This window comes from Amblyomma americanum, chromosome 7 (assembly GCF_052857255.1).
Source record: "Amblyomma americanum isolate KBUSLIRL-KWMA chromosome 7, ASM5285725v1, whole genome shotgun sequence".
Classification (NCBI taxonomy): Eukaryota; Metazoa; Arthropoda; class Arachnida; order Ixodida; family Ixodidae; genus Amblyomma; species Amblyomma americanum.
The window spans coordinates 10590616-10607441 of record NC_135503.1 but is presented as its reverse complement, the minus strand read 5'-3'; the positions used below and the strand labels follow the sequence as shown (position 1 = coordinate 10607441).

The following is a 16826-nucleotide window of genomic DNA, read 5'->3' as shown; positions in this document are numbered from 1 at the left end:
CAAACTTGACTTGGCCTGGCTTTTTGTTTGACTTGTAAGCGTTTAGGAGATGATGATGCTAATGACAGCATCAGCAGGAGCGGCATCGCATCAATCTGCATGCGTCGATCCGGAAACGGCGTTGCGCGACCGTTTCGAGGCGTTTTTTGTTGTTGGGACGCAATCACCCCCCTTTTTTGCTCTTGCTGTATTTTTATTGTTTCTTCGCGCCAGCTTTATTGGCATGGAACTACTCAAATCGATCGTTGCGGAGAACTGTTTAGCGAAAAAAGTCACCCTCCTTCGAGCACTGCGCGTCGCTCTCGAGACAAGTCAACCAACAGGGGACCTAGAAGACATTAAATGTGACCGTGCCACAGTTTGCACGTTCGCCCAGTCTCTCCTGCTCAGCGGCACTGCAAAAGATTCAAGGGATGACGAGGAGCGACAATATGAGAAGAGCGACTTCCCTGGCGTAGCCGCGACCGCTTGTGAAGGAATAATCTGCGCTCACCGTTTCCTCACAGTTGCAGCACCGGAGTTTGTCGAACTGAGCGATTTTGTAATACCCCTGCAAGTTCTCTGTTTTGCCCATTCCAACCCTGAACTGCCATGGTGCAGCGAAGAATCGGCTGCGGCAGCGTGTGCTCTGTCGTTGCAGTTGAAGTGCGCGTTATCCGTCCCAAAGCTGCTTTCCGTGTTGAAGTACATTCAACCAAAACTCAGAAAGGAGACATGGAAGAAGAATCCTTGCTATAGGCATGTCTATCAGCAAGTGCTCTTTCAGCTTTCCCTGCCCGATATGGCCGAGGCGCTGCCAGTCGTCCTGCCTCCCGCGCTGCTGCTCGTAGACGACTACATGACTCACAATCAGAGGCTTGGCCTTTCTTGCGTTCGCCATATCGTGGTCAACGTTCCCCCAAGCGAACTCGACCAGCAAGGTCGCCTTGAGGTGCTATTCGATGCTCTGAAGCACTTGCTGTATGTCAAAGAGCCCGATATTATAGTCGAACTTCACACTTGTCTTCGAAGTTTGCTTTTCAGCGACTTCTTGGACGCCCTTCGCACGTTCTGCATGAAAGACGAGAGGCGCCAGAAAATGGCAGATAACGTGTACTATGAATTGCTCACTGCAGCTGAAGTAGAGCAGACGTTTTCCCTGAGATATGCTTACTCCAGCCAGTTTTCACCTTATATTCAGTGCCTTGGACTGGATGTAGTCAAGTACATGGACAAGACGCTGACGGTCCTGTTGGAATATGTGGAAGCATATGACACTGAAGAACAGACCTGCAGGAGAAATGCCTTACTGTCGTTGGCTATGTTGATCAAGCATGCCTGGCCAAGAATCCAATTCCACTTCAGAAGGATCACAGAAAGTCTCTTCAAGTTAGCATACGACTTGGACGAGCATAGCCGGTCTGTGCTGTGGGGTGAAATTGGAGAGTGCCTTGGCCTGTTGCAAATGTCTTGCTCTGACCAGTACAGGGACTTCAAGGCAGACCTACTTTTGCTTAAAGAAAAAGACATTCCAGGTGTTGCATCACTGCTTGCATGTGTGGACTGCAAGCAGACAGCATGAGTGTGTCACTGAACATGCACAACTCACAACAGTGCTATTGAAGAGACTGAGACAGACACAAGGTGTAAAGCCAGTTTATTGGTGTTTTGAATACTTTGGTTGCCACAGAGCTACGGGAAAGGCTCCAGAAATGAGTTTGCTTTGTGAATGCAATCTGTTCTGGTGTTTTGGAACAAGGGATAAGGATAGCACTGTTGAACTTTAGTGCTATTACATTGTTTCAACACACAAGTGGCCTGGCCTATGTGTGCAGCAGGCTGTAGTCATACTAGTGAAGTGTGTTTGTGCAACACAAACACTCGGATGACTGAAAAGATGGAGTGCCTTCACCTTCACTCAGCACATAACACTAAACTCAAGTGCATTGTAGCATTTGTTGACTAAAGTGTCAGTGTTTGCTACTTCGCAGGTAATCTTAAGCTGCCCACAAAGCCATATTTCAAGATGCTTTTAGATGCAAAAATGATCCACAGCACATGTGAGACCTATAAAGTTATTTCAAGAAGGGGAGTTTGTGTAACAAGAATTCAATGATCCACTGCTTCTCCATGTAAATAAGTATTAAGTGTTACTGGTTTGCACAAATGGCAAGTATGCTGTGTTTCAATGCAGTTGATGAGACAACAGGACACTGGTATGTGCACTCAATAACCCACCAATTTAAAGGAGTATAGACACCTAACTTATGGGTGCTTGTCTTCTGTGTAATGATGCGCAAGGCATTAGTATATATAAATTACCCTACAACACACTGTTTGCCTACGACTGCTAAATAATTTATATTCTAATTTCTCTCTCATGCTGTTTCAGTTTCTGTCTCACCAGCCGAATGATTCCAACTCTTGAGGCAGGCTAGCTTTAGCGTTATGGAGAATTAAAATGACGAAGCAGCAATTAGATTGCAGTTTTTTGCATGGTTCACGTGGAACTTCTGACGTCGCAAAGCTGTTGAAACCTAGACGAAAGAAAAAATTGATTATAAATTGTAGCGATAGCTACATTACGGTAGCATTTCGAGCCTTCAGCGTGGCGCCGCCGCCACGCTGTCACGTGGTGCGGAGAAGCTGCCGGTGGCGCGGCGCCGTGCCTGATCACATGGTTCATCACGCGGCCAACCACGTGACCAAGTTCCACTCGGCCAGCTGCAGCTATCGCGTCACTCCAGGTTTAACCAAAGCTAAACCACCGCAAATTTTTTATTTAGCAGTTGCAGGCAAACACCACGTGGTGCTCCATATGCAGTAATGTGTTGTGCATCGCTGTAAAGAAGAAAGCATGCCCAAAAATTGGGTGTCTATATTACTTTAAAAACAAAGAGACATCCAGAAGAACAGCCACTGTCTGAAACTAAGAGGTGCACAATAGTGAACTGCGTTGCACTGCGCTGAGATGCTCAGAAAGCACAGCTGTGCAGGTTCATCAAATGCATGTTCTATGGGTAATCAGTGGCCCCGCACATCTGATTCATATTGGAGGCACCCTATCCCACTTCACGATGCTCAGTGCTATGGCAAGTCCTGTTTTTCAAACCAATATACCCAGCCTCATCTGCTGTACAAGAACCAAAAATTAAAAAGGATGAGAGGGAACTGCCTTTGCCTTGTTTAGGTTGATTTAATAAGTTCTTTCATCAAAACGATTGCTGCAGCAGGCTGAGGAATGACCCTTGTTCATTTCTGATCCTTTTTTAGCTGCCATTTTCTCTCTCTTTTAGGTGTACCCTGATTTATCCCTACATTTGTTTCCTTGTTTGGGTATGCTAGTTAGTATCTAAGCCTCAACCGGTGCGAACAGTTTTTGCAGTTGGCATTTAGTAATTCTAGCATAATCACCTGCAGTGCTATACCGCAGTAAAACTTGTAGTGCCAGATGTATTGCCTGGTGAAAAGAGCAGCTTCTCTCAACTGGTGTACTTGTGAGTAGCACAATATCAATAATGTGGAGTGATGAATACTGATTTTTACTTCCGTGATACGAAGAACACTTGGCTCTCTCTTCACGAATATGAAAGATGCTCAGCCTTGAGAGTAGGACAAAGTGATCTCCCAAGCTGCATTTTGCAGTGAGCTAAAACACAAGAGATCAGCACACAAAAGTAAGGACATTCTCCACCCATGCTTTTCCAGGAAGATTACAAAGCTGACTTGTGATGCATGTAGGTGTGCTCAGCAAGAAAAGATGCAAAAAGAGAGATGTATTCAGTCTTGTGTCAACACATGATACTGATTGTCCCAAGCACATCACAAGATGCCTATGAGTCCCTGGCATGACCCGTGAAATAGCATCACACTTGAACAGCAGGGTAAGAACCATGCTCTTAGAGATCAGTATTTACTCAACATGCACTAATGCATAATGCAGCCCATCTTTGACTTGGTTAGCGTAAACAAAGTTCCACATGCAGGTAATGCAGGAGGAAGTAGGCATAACAAAGGGAAAAAATATTAGAATTAGCCGCTTCGTACTGGTAACTTTCTGCCTAGTGATGTCCTTGTAATCATTTTTCTGTCTCTACTTCAAATTACATATTCAAGAGTTGTCACATTATGCCTTTTAATTATGCTTCCCTCACAACTAATACAATTTGTTGTAAGCATAACTGGAAATGGGCAGCAGCATTTCAAGGTTCGCAAGTGTACTTTGTGCCCCTTGGTCGCTAGATTGCTCAATTCCGTGCAGTCCCATTTCTCCATAGCTGCTGTCAGCACTTGCACCAGAAGTATCACAGGCTTTGTGCTGCACCAAACAACAGGGCTGAATTGAGATGCAGAGATGCAGCCTTGGTACTAAGGTTCCAAATGGCAGTTTATGACACACGCAAAGCTGATGGTACAGCAAACAATGTAAGATACAAACCTGTGCGTGCCAATTAAATAGTGTGAGCTGACATTACTTTTTGCTTAACGAGAAGAAATGCTGTAGCTGCAGGCAGTGGTCCCACAGCAACCTTGAGATGTAAAAGAAGACTAGAAACTATGTGACAACACATTCTGCTTTCAGACAGTCCTCTTCTGCTGCATCGTGTGCAAACCACAAGGAAAGAGGAAAACATATGGAGTCTCCATAGATGTTTTTGCTATGCAGCAGTGAGTCTGCAATTAGCATTCATGGTTTAGAACACCGACAGCTTGACAAGCAAATAAAGACGACTGTCTGCAAGGAGCTTTTGCACGATGCAAGCATGTAGGAGGACACTGGCATCCACAACTTAAATTAGGTGTCAAAAAGAAAAAAAAAGTTACTGTGCTACACAAAACACATTCTTGGCGACCCTGTATACCAACATGGCTGTAAAGCCTGTGTGAGACAGAGCAGCACAAAGTAATGCATGTTCGAAACCTCTAGTCAAGGTCAATATCCTTCGTTTAAAGCAACCCACTTGCACTTCACATTATGCAAGGTCCTAACAATGGGATTACACACTTCAAACATGACGGGAAACTCAAGCTCAGACAAATAACCTGTAAAAATAAAGCAGTCATTTTCCTTAGCACAGAACACTATAAAAATCAAAATCCAATCGATCTGGCTGTAAAAATCTGCCGTTTGGTCTATATGTATCGTAAAACTCGCTAAACTAGAACTTCAAGTTCAGAACTAGCAAGAAGAAACATGTGGAGCCAAGACCATGGCACAAACTGCACTGGTTAACCTCATGCGAGCCCTGAGCCACTCAAAACAAAGGCCCCTGGCAAAGATCCAGAAGATGCCGAACTTTCTCAAAAGACACAAACGTAACAAGAGGGACGGGCCAGCAGGAACTGAAGGTGTGGAGTAGTCACACCTTTGCTGACCGCTTGCGCTGAAGGTCAAGGATGACCTGCGTGGGCGGCACCTTGCGCCTGAGGATGAGCACTCGGGGTCGAGTCCGCACGTGCACAAGCGGAAAGGCGGCGTAGTTGAGCCTCACGTGGCTGTAGCCGTCCACTGCTGCCAGCAGCTCATGGGTGTCTCGGTAGTGCAGCACCGAACTGCTGTGCATTGACTTGCCTTCCAAAATGAGATGTGTGAAGCTTTGCATTTCAAGGCCGCCGGGGACCAGGTTTTCGGTCTTGTTGTATCTTGATATGTCATAACGTGAAGAAACGCATGCAGAAAGGAGAAGTAAGCCATTGTTTGTGGGGTTGCTCTATTGCAATGTGACCACGAAAACAACAAATCTGACAGGTTCGGCATGGAACTAATCATGAGTTCATTTGTAGAACATCCAGCAGCAGATGCCGCTATAAAAGTGGCACAGTGAAGACTGGGAAAAAGCTCATGGGGTGAGATTATGATACAATTTAGGAAATCCTAAGCAATCAAAGTTTCACAACTTCAGAACACTACATCCTCCACAGTCCAGCTAGAGCTTTGAAGGCTAAGAACACATCTAGAGAATTAACCTAACTGCTGTGAAACTGCTTGTTTAATCTACGGTCAAAGATGGTCAAAGATTTGCCTAGCAATAGCTTGCTCACATTTTAAGCCTCCTTGCACCATTCCTTAGAATCACAATGGAACATGTGTTGCTGCATTATGTCTGGTGTAAAAAAAAAAAGATACTACAGAGGATGTTTATTTTCATACTATACAGATTGATTAGAAAAAGAATAAGAACTTGTTAGGCAATTTGTCAATTAATATCCACAAACATGCTGTAATGAGATAATCTGCTTGGTTAGATAAGCTAGAATAAAATGAAACAACTTAAATAACACACACAAATGCCCACAGACTACTTAGGCCAATAATGTCTGCAAAGTGGCTATGCTAAAACATGGCTTGAAACAGTGTTGAAATCTCTCACCAGTTAAAGGGACACTGAGGAAGGGAATTACGGATTTCAAATGGTTCAGTCTAGCATTCCACAGGTTTTAAATAAATACCACTTCACAATAGAGAATTCGGGCGCACTTTCTAAACTTGAGTTGAATTCGCTTTTTGTATAATGCTTGTTAATACATTTTGCTGTTTATTCTAATTTGCAATGTAACAGGGTTGTTTGCATTTTTTGTCTGTTGTTTACAAAACTAACATCACAGCTGTGATATTTGTTGTGTCAATAGGGAGGTGGTGCTAGTCAAGCTACTTTATGCAGCTTTTTTCCCACCCTCCCTACCACATCTCATGTATCATTTTGCTCTGTGGTAAAATAAACTTCAAACTGCATCCAATTATTGTTCTCAGTGAAAATGGATTCTCTGGCTCTTTCTTTTGTCTGGCAGTAAAAGCAGCATTTATTGCCGAGAAAATTAGATTTAGAAACCTTCCCGCCAGTTGATGCGAACTCGTGACGTTGACTGAAAAGGGCATGTTTCCGCCATTGTGAAGTGAATGGAGGTGCACCGCAGCCTCGGAGATGCGCACCAAAAATCGGTGTCAACGCACACATTTTAATCGTGAAATCGACCTGGGAGGACACCACCTGCATTTCTGTTTTATTTTTTTCTTGCTTATAAAGGCTCCATTATAGGTGAGAGGTCTCTTCATGATTACAAAGTGGTACCCTATTGATACAGGCCAACTTCTACTCTTCCTCAGCGTCCCTTTAAGAGGGTCCCTCATGATGAGAATGATATGTGCGTGCACTTCAGCAATGAGAGATTAAGTGACACTTGTCAACGACGTCCCTTCTCCACTTTTGATGACGGTGAAAAGCCTACTAGTCTTGTGCATTTTGCCATGATATTTCGACACACTCTTTCTTTAGAAAAATTTCAGTTCTACCACCAAGTACGTGCTCTACCCCTTGTGCAAGATCCTTCATTCTGCAAAGCATATCAAAGGCATTCCATAGTATGGTTCCACGGTTATCACAGTGCAAGTGACAGCCCTGTGATCAGTGCTGGGAAAGAAGCCACCCTCATATAATTGCATGATGCAGCACAAGAGATTAAAGGATGCAAAATAAATTGCACATCCACTGGAAGTATTCAAATCACAAAAACAGAAATATGCACAAAACCGTTGGATAACACATTCCCGCAGAAATCAAATGTAAAGCAAACTTCAGAGTTAGTATCGTCAGGGATTGGCCTTAAATTCATTTGCTTACCTCCAATGGGGATTTAGCTCGCCAAATCTTGACACCCCAGTCTGGGCAGCAAACACGTCAATGTGGATGTTGGCAACTAAAACAAGAAGTTATAAGAGGAAAAGTGCTTCGGTTTTGTTGCAAGTAAATTAACTTCCATAATACATTATCTCAACAGCACTGCAATCTGGTATGAAATACCACTGCATCATAACTCTGTACTGCTTTCTTTTGAAAGAAATGCAAACTTACCAAAATAGCGCACTTGAGAAAAAGACTCTGGTATAGGGTATGCAGCTAATTGCAATGCAAGGGTGGAGATGGCATTGCAAAGGGCGGGAGCTTCAAGAGCCTTCCAAAATATACAGCATAGGGTACTGATATTTGCACTTAGCACCTGGCATACTTGAATAAGGAACAGAGGTAAAAACGAATTGCTGCTCCTCACATCTTACAGAGAATCTGATTAGACTCCAAGGGAAACCCCAGTGGCAACCCTCCTAGTGCCATAAATTATGCTAGATCTGAATCGCTAAAGCAGTTATGGCAGAGTGCTTACGTGGCAGGCCTGCTTCAATTTCATGGAGCTTCTTTAGAGCGTGGCCACCAGGGTAGTTGTGGCTGGAGATGTACAGCAGCAGGGCAGTCGCAAAAAGGTTGGTGACAAGGTGGAAGCAGATGCCCAGTGTGCAGACCACATGCCAAGAGGATTTGAGTCTGTTGTTCCAGCTGCATTCAAAAGCAACACAGTGCAAGGAGCAGCCTCTGTACACAATGCTACATGCTGCACCTCTGCATGCTCAGCATGAAAGTACTATGCTATCAATAACTGCTTTGGACAACTGCGGCTAGCACCTGTGATAAATGCGGCTGGATTCAATGCGTCATACAGGTTTTTGAATCCCATCTCAATGCTGGCTTAACTCAATCTTTTGGAAAAATGCTGCAGTTATTACACAGCTATCTTAGCTCACACAATTCAAATGAGTGTCTCTCAAAAGCTGGGACTCACAAATGCAGGCACGCTCTTGCAACGGCCACGTTGAGGAGGGGAAATATGTAGAGGATGAAGCGTAGCTCCTTGTGGGGGAGGAAAGAGTAGAGCAACACATATCCCACAGCTGGCAACAGCAACATTTTCACTCGGGAGTCCACCCAAACCCCAATGGGGATAAGAAGCAATGAGCTGCTCAGTGCACGTGGAATGGCTGAGTACAGGTACCACGACCACGGTGAGGTCTGGGGTACTAGTCAAGGAAGCCCATGTAGACACTGATATGGATTACATACATGTAGCCACGGCTGTGAAAACTTGTAAAAAAACTTGTAACTTGTCACACCATATGATATATGCCACAATGCACAGCAGTAAGCCAACCTGAAAAAAAGGGGGCGTGTTGCACTTATAAGTGAAAGAGCTTGGTATAACGAGAGGAGGGAAGGCACTGTTTGCATGTGTTAATTACACACAGAAACAATGTTAAGAGTTAAAAACAGTGGGATGAAATTATGATATAGCGGTACATGACACCTGGACTTACAAGCATGCACAATGGCAAATGAAAAAAGCTATATAGTTTGAACAGTGCCATGCTAGTAAATTTCAGGTATGCTTTTATTGACTAGCATTAAGAAAATTATTAGGCATGTAAACACGTGTTTATAACCAGTAAGTAACGCTGGGAATTTGACTGGGACTGACTATGTTTCTACTGCATGTAGTATATCAGCCAAAAGGATACACCCCAATCAGAGCTTTTGTTCAACACTACGTTGAACCACAGAACTTCGCCCTCTGGCCACAGCCAGCGTTGCCAGAAGTAGGAGTCAACAGCAATGGTTGTTCCTGCAAACAAAATAACAAATGTGCAGCTAAAAACTGGAGCCAGATGGAAGACACTAAATGCTTGTTCTCTTTTGTGGAGTAGCTGAAAGGAAAACTAGAAGCAAAAAGAGAAAAGCTGCATTGTAGATGTAAACACCTTTAAAGAGACTACCATTGTCATCATCATCAGCCTGACTGCACCCACTGCAGGGCAAAGGCCTCTCCCATGTCTCTCCAATTAACCCTATCCTTGCCAGCTGTGGTCACCGTATCCCTGCAAACTTCCCAATTCCATCCACCCACCGAACTGTCTGCCGCCCCCTGCTACGCTTGCCTTCTCTTGGAATCCACTCCGTTACCCTTAAGGACCAGCGGTTATCTTGCCTTCACATTACATGCCCCGCCCAAGCCCATTTCTTCCTCTTGGTTTCGACTAGGATGTCATGAACTTGCGTTTGTTCCATCACCCACTCTGCCCACTTTCGGTCACTTCACGTTACTCCTATCATTTTTCCTTCCATAGCTTGCTGTGTTGTCATTAACTTAAGCTGAACCCTTTTCGGTAGCCTCCATGTTTCTGCCGCATAGGTGAGTACCGGTAATATACATCTGTTGTATATTTTCTCTTGAGGGATATTGGTAAACTGCCAATCATGACCTGAGAAAACTTGCCATATACGCTCCACTCCATTTTTATTCTTCTAGTTTTCTAGTTATTTCCCTCACATGATTTGGATCAGTGGTCACTACCTGCCCTAAGTAGACGTATTCCCTTACCACTTCCAGCAGCTCGCTATTAATCATGAACTGCTGTTCCCTTGCAAGACTGTTGAACATTACTTTGGTTTTCTACTTGTTAATTCTTAAACCCACCATTCTGCTCTGCCTGTCTAACTAATTAATCATACTTTCCAGTTCATCTCCTGAGTGACTTAGCAAGGCGATGTCATTAGTGAATAGCAGATTACTTAGGTATTCTCGATTACCTTTTATCCCCAACTGTTCTCAATCCAGGTGATGGAATACCTCCTGTAAACAGGCGGTGAACAGCATTGACGAGATTGTGTCTCCTTTGGCTGACACCCCTCCTTATTGGAATTTAATTGCTGACTTTATGGAGGACTATAGTAGCTGTGCAGTCATTATAGATATCTTCCAGTATTTTTACATAAGACTCTTCTCAACACTGATTCCTCAATGCCTGCATGACTGCTGAGGTTTCCACCAAGTCAAATGCTTTCTCGTAATCAATGAAGGCTATATATAGGGGTTGGTTAGATTCTGCACATTTCCCTATCAACTCATTGATAGTGTGAATATGGTCTGTTGACAAGTATCCCTAATGAAAGCCTGCCTGATCCTTTGGTTGATTGAAGTCTAAGGCTGTCCTGGCTCTATTAGTGATTACCTAAGTAAATACCTTCTAGGCAGTGGAGAGCAAGCTGATCAGTCTAATTTTTTAAGTCCTTGATGTCTCCTTTCTTATGAATTAAGATAATGTTAGCATTCTTCCAAGCTTCTGGTACGGTCGAGGTCATAAGGCACTGCCTATAAAGGGTGGCTACGTCCTTCAACAGGTCAGCTGTTATCTGATCCTCACCAGCTGGGCATCTGCCCACTTTGTTCTTGAGTTGTATCTGACTATAGCAAAACTAATAAGTATTCAAGTCATTCTAGGGCTTCTAGGCTTGGTATTTAAAAACAATGTATGCACTTACCAAGAAGTGCTACTGCAATAGGAATTCCCCACTTGAAGGCATTGATGATGCTGAGACGACCAGAAAAGATTTCCATCAGAATGACGATGCCCAGAAGAGATGCCAACTCCGCACGGAAAACAAGGACAGCAACTCCACTAGCAGCAATCAGTAGAAAGTGTCGCTGTTCCAGCCAGTAGCTATAGGCAAGCAGAACTGGGTGGAAAATACAAATACTGAATGGCTGTTCCCGCGAAAAAGTTGCGCTTTTCATGGGATACAGCAGCTGACACTCACCAAAGATGAGCGCAAATGTGTTTGGAAGTGGTCGTGACATGTAGAACACAAAGTGGAACTGTGACACCGTTACGAGTGTTAACCAGTTAGTCATTGCGGTCCCAAATTCCTTCTGGAGAGCTCTGCTGAACTCGCGGTATGCACATGCCACCATTGTTCCAAGGACAGCCCTCACTGCAAAGGAATCAAATATGCTTTGTTCAGTGCAGTGAGACGCAATGAAGTGTAGTCCACCAACAAATTACATACAAATTATATTTGGAAGGCACATACGAATGCGACACCTTGCAATAACAATTTCAGATTAGCTGCATGTCCTAGCTACAAACTCACCAATGAATTGTGCAACGATCTTTTCCAAGCCCATGAGAGTGCTGACAGCAACCCAAGGTCCGGCAAAAAGGGCAACCATCAGAGGTCCCACAAAAGATCTTGGAACAACGCCAGGAAACTCCAAATGGTCATACTGCGTGCACATGATAAAGTTGAATACGAAGCTTGGGTCAGTAAAATGTGTACAAGAGCTCGCCGCCAGTCAACATAAAATTCAAGGTAATCTTAAAACATGACACAGCGCAAGGAACAAGATACAGGAGAGTTTTATCTTTTACAATCATATATGGAGTCAGGTTACATAACTTCAAGTAAGGCACAAGTCAGGCATACAAGTGCTCATTACTCACATTGGAAATGTTTGTTCTGTGGTAGATAATGTCGTGAATGGCTTGTAAGTTGAAGCTTTCTTCAACTTTGGTGAACGGGCAAATGACTAGATGCACAGCACAAGCTAAGAGAAGCAGCCATTCCACCGAATCTGTGAAAGAAACACAGACAGGAATCAAAATCATTGGTTCTTCAAGTGCTCCTTAGGGTAAAAAAAAAAAATGTCGCACGGGATCTCACCTTGGTTTTTTGACACCATGGTGACGTTGCGGAACGGCGCCAAGCGAAGGGGTTGCAGCAAGCCCTACAGGGGCGATGACGCTCCCGCTGATCCCACGACGATTTTAGAAATTTTTACAGCACAAGTGCGTACATCACGACGCCTCCAAGCATATTCCTCAGCTAAGCACACACGCAAATTTCAGAGAGAAGTGGTAATGTGTCTCTAAGGAGATCACACGTTGAAAGAATTTGCTGGTCTGTGCAACTGCAGTCTAGGGGAGGACCGGTGTGATGCAGCTGTTAACAACTGCAACGACTAGAAGCAAGCGCACGATGCTCAAAGTGGGACCGGTACTACAGGAAGTTCCCGCGGCTGGGTACAGACGGAATGACGAAGTGCCGTCAGAATTTTGGCCACAGCAACACCGCTGACATGTCTGCTGAAGCGTTTAACACACCGAAACCAAAGACCCTTGGCTGGATTGCAGCGGATTGACTTGCTTGTTTTCAGTTTCACTTTTGGAATTCAGTTTCGATTTCGCAATGATGCTTTTTTTACAATCAAATCGTTGAAATTCAGGGTGGTTGGTAGTTTCGTGAATTATACAGCGCAGTCGGCTTGAAGGGTGCCGACGCTCTTTTAATTTCACATATTTCAAAACATCTCCCACACAGTTGATTTGTCGCCATTTCATTTCAAAATCTGTTCCAACAAACAAACAAATGAACACACAAATAAATACATAAATACATATACAGTATTGTGCGTTTTTATCGCTGACACTTTCAAAAATTTCCCCGCCTCAACCGCTGGCTCGTTTGCGGTGAAACTGCACACAGAGCTTGCGTATTATGGTAACTTTTGTATCGTAGCAAGTTTGACAATGGTACTTACTTAGTTCAGGCGCACATGATGCGAAAACGTAAGCGTCTACGAGAGATCGGCGAGCCAAAACCCGCAGACGACGCTTTTTCGTTGAAAACCGGCAGTGGCGCCATCTGTTTTCGGCAGCGGAAAGCGTAACGACTAGGCCGCCGAGGTGAGCGTTGCAAGGAGCGCGGGCCCTTTGAATATGCCGTTCGGCATTTGCGTCTGCTTCAACTGAAGCGCTTACAACATTTTCGGCTAATTGAGCTGGAAAAAATATCAGAACAACTGATTTCACGAGACTTTAAGTTACAAAGAATATTGCTTGCAACGCTCGTCTCGGCGACCTAGTCGTGACGCTTTCCGCTGCCGAAAACAGATGGCGCCACTGCCAGTTTTCAGCGAAAAAGCGTCGTCTGCGCGTCTTGGCTCGCCGATCTCTCGTAGACGCTTGCGTTTTCGCATCATGTGCGCCTGAACTAAGTAAGTACCGTTGTCAAACTTGCTACGATACAGAAGTTACCATAATACGCAAGCTCTGTGTGCAGTTTCACCGCAAACGAGCCAGCGGTTGAGGCGGGGAAATTTTTGAAAGTGTCAGCGATAAAAACGCACAATACTGTATAAGTAACTGAAATAACTCTTGATTGAAGGGCACTACGAGGCCAATACATACAAAAAATATTTTATTTTGCATATACTGCAATCCTTAATGGGGATTTTAGCAGAGGATACACATAAGTAAACAAAACGTAATGACCCAGGCAATAAACACAAAAACAAATTATGATAAACGGTACATCTCCAACCAAAAATTTAACCTTAACCCAACGTGTCGAAGCCGACTCGGATCCTTCATCAGGGGTAACTGAGGGCAGTAGCTAGCGTTTTTAAAAGCAAATTAGATTAATGCAGCTTGGACATTTTGGGAAATAAGCATAGACGACTCATTTTAAACAATACTGGAAGCAAACGTCGATATAGATGATTTTGAAACTTGGTCATGGTTAGGAGCACGGTGTAAAAATAGAAAGGTGCCTAAACGAGCGCTTGGCAGGTGGCGCAGAACCACCTCGCAGTTCTCGGCTCTCGGCCAAGATGGCGCCACACGACTGCGGGCTCTTTTGAAGTTATAAACAGCGAAGTAAATTGGGCAGGAATAGACGTTAGCAAGGAAAGGCTGGAATATTGTGGAAATATAAAGTATTGTGCGATTTTATCGTGAAGACTTTCAAAAATTTCCCCGCCTCAACCGCTGGCTCATTTGCGGTGAAACTGCACACAGAGCTTGCGTATTATGGTAACTTTTGTGTCGTAGCAAGCTTGGCAACGGTAGATACTTAGTTAAGCCGTGCATGATGCGAAAACGTAATCGTCTTCGTAGAGATCGGTAAACCACAACCCGCAGACGAAGTTTTTTTCTCTGATAGGCGGCAGTTGCGCCATCTGTTTTCGGCAGTGGAAAGCGTCACGACAAGGCTGCCGAGGCGAGAGTTGCAAGAAGCGCGAGCACTTTGAATACGCCGTTCCGGTCGTTTTGTCTACAACTGAAGCGCATACAAAATTTTCGGCTAATTGAGCGAAAAATTATATCAGAACAATTGATTTAACGAGGTTTTTCCTTTCAATGAATATTGTTTGCAACGCTCGCCTCGGCGGTCTTGTCGTGACGCTTTTCACTGCCTAAAACAGATGGCGCCACTGCCGCCATTCAGCGAAAAAACGTCGTCTGCGGGTTTTGGTTCACCGATCTCTACGTAGACGATTACGTTTTCACATCATGCACGGCTCAACTGAGTAAGTAATGTTTGAGAGGAAGGGAAAAGGGACAAAATCAACGCAATCATTCGGAAGGCGCATTAAACGGCCCTTCATCTTCCGATGCATACAGCAAACGAGAAGCTACTAGCACTCGGCATTCACAATACATTTGAAAAGCTGGAAGAGACACAGCTAGAGACGCAAAAGGAAAGGCTGATGCAAAAAAGAAGCAGCAGAAAAATCCTAGAAAAGTTTGGATACAATACTAGAAAAGGAAGTAGACATCCCCGACAACTTCAGAGCCACTACCAAAGTCTGCACGCTCCCCAAAAACATGGACCCAAACCTACACCCGGCTAGGAGAAAGGCGAGAGCAAAATACATAGAAGAGAAACTGGCGATCAAAGAAAATACGGTATATGTGGACGCGTCCAGATATAGAGGAAGAGACGTGAGAATGGCAGCGGTAGCACTCAACTGGGAGAGCGCAGAATTTGCTAGCGCATCCATTAAGAACGGTACGGTTGACGAGGGCGAAAAACTCGCAGTTGCTCTATCGATCGCCGAAGGCAACCGGATCGGAAAATCTTTAACCATCCTAACGGACTCGAAAGAGGCGTGCAAGGACTATATGAAAGGAAGGATAGAAAAACGTGCAAGACAGGTCCTAGCACAAGTGGCTCCAAAAAAGGACCAGGCGAGGCATGTTATTGGGTACCCGGACATGCAGAAGTATGGGGCAACCTCAGGGCCGATGAGACCGCTCGAGCTTACACGAACCGAGCCTCGCATCACTCAGCCCGGAGGGGGCCTCAGAAAACGTAATGCCCACCTTTTCAGAAATCACCAATTACTACAGGGGGCTAAGAAAAATATATCCCGAACCGCACTCTTGCTTGACTCAGGAAGAGGCGGTCATATGGAGGAGGCCCCAAACAGAAACCCTAACAAAACTTTTCATATTAAATAAGATGTATCCAACGCAGTACAAGGACACGTGCCCCAAATGCGGAAGCAGACCCGACCCACGGCGTATCACGCAACGTGGGAGTGCAAGGACAATTATAGCTTCCATAATTAGAAAGAATCGTGTCGGGAGCAGTGGGAGAAAGCGCTTTCCAGCCGCTTTCCAGCCACAATCCAGCCTTCCAACGAAGGCTGGTACGGCATGCTGTGAAAGCTGCCAGATTCAATGGGGCCCTGGAATAGGGGCTCCACTCGCTGAAGATGGCGAAGACATCGCAAGATGAAGACGACCTCTGCACTCTGAAGTATATAGAAACAGAGCAGTAAAGTTTATCCTATCCTATCCTACTGCATGCGTCACTTCCTTTCCTCAAAACCGTTTTTTTTCCAGGTGGCCAAATTATTCCGGAGCCTTCCACCACGGCACCTCTGTCTGTGAGCCTTATGCAGGCTCATATTGTTGAGGCAAATAGCGCGAGGAAAGGTACGTTTACGTTGATCACAATCTTTGCCAAAGCCGCCTACGTTTATCTCGGCAAGAAAACAAACAGAAAATTAAAATTGTAGCTATCGCTACAAAAGGAAGAAAGAGGTCCGTAGTGGAGGGCTCCGGAATAATTTTGACCACCTGGGGATCTTTAACGTGCACTGACATCGCACAGCACACGGGCGTTTTTGCGTTTCGCCTCCATCGCACCGCGGTTGGGTTAGAACCCGGGTACTCCGGATCCGTAGCCTAGCGTCCTAACCCTCAGCCACCCCGGCCCAGAGTTGCAAAATGCGCGAAATAGCTTGCCGCCCATGTGTACATCAATCGTTGTTTCTCCCGCACATACAATAAACAAATAGAACCGCCTACCCGAATGTTTCGTTACAGCCGCTAACGACACTTTTCCGGCTCTGTTGATGCAGCTCCTACGAGCTAGTGTGAAAGTTGTATTCCAGTTTCT

At 44.8% G+C, this 16826-nt stretch overlaps 2 protein-coding genes across 2 annotated transcripts; one reads left to right on the top strand and one right to left on the bottom strand.

Annotated features, from left to right (window-relative positions):
• The first annotated feature begins 61 nt into the window (after nucleotides 1-61).
• On the top strand, nucleotides 62-1869 carry LOC144098440 (TELO2-interacting protein 2-like). Its single transcript, XM_077631111.1, has one exon. The coding sequence runs from the start codon at nucleotides 62-64 to the stop codon at nucleotides 1559-1561; it is 1500 nt and encodes a 499-aa protein (XP_077487237.1). The 3' UTR covers nucleotides 1562-1869.
• On the bottom strand, nucleotides 1620-12760 carry Alg12 (Alg12 alpha-1,6-mannosyltransferase). The gene is made up of 10 exons (XM_077631110.1): nucleotides 12300-12760; nucleotides 12080-12210; nucleotides 11730-11862; nucleotides 11397-11570; nucleotides 11121-11315; nucleotides 9320-9423; nucleotides 8590-8816; nucleotides 8137-8306; nucleotides 7599-7674; nucleotides 1620-5622 (listed from the first exon to the last, which is right to left on the bottom strand). The coding sequence occupies exons 1-10, from the start codon at nucleotides 12316-12318 to the stop codon at nucleotides 5340-5342; spliced, it is 1512 nt and encodes a 503-aa protein (XP_077487236.1). The 5' UTR covers nucleotides 12319-12760; the 3' UTR covers nucleotides 1620-5339.
• Nucleotides 12761-16826: the final 4066 nt, after the last annotated feature.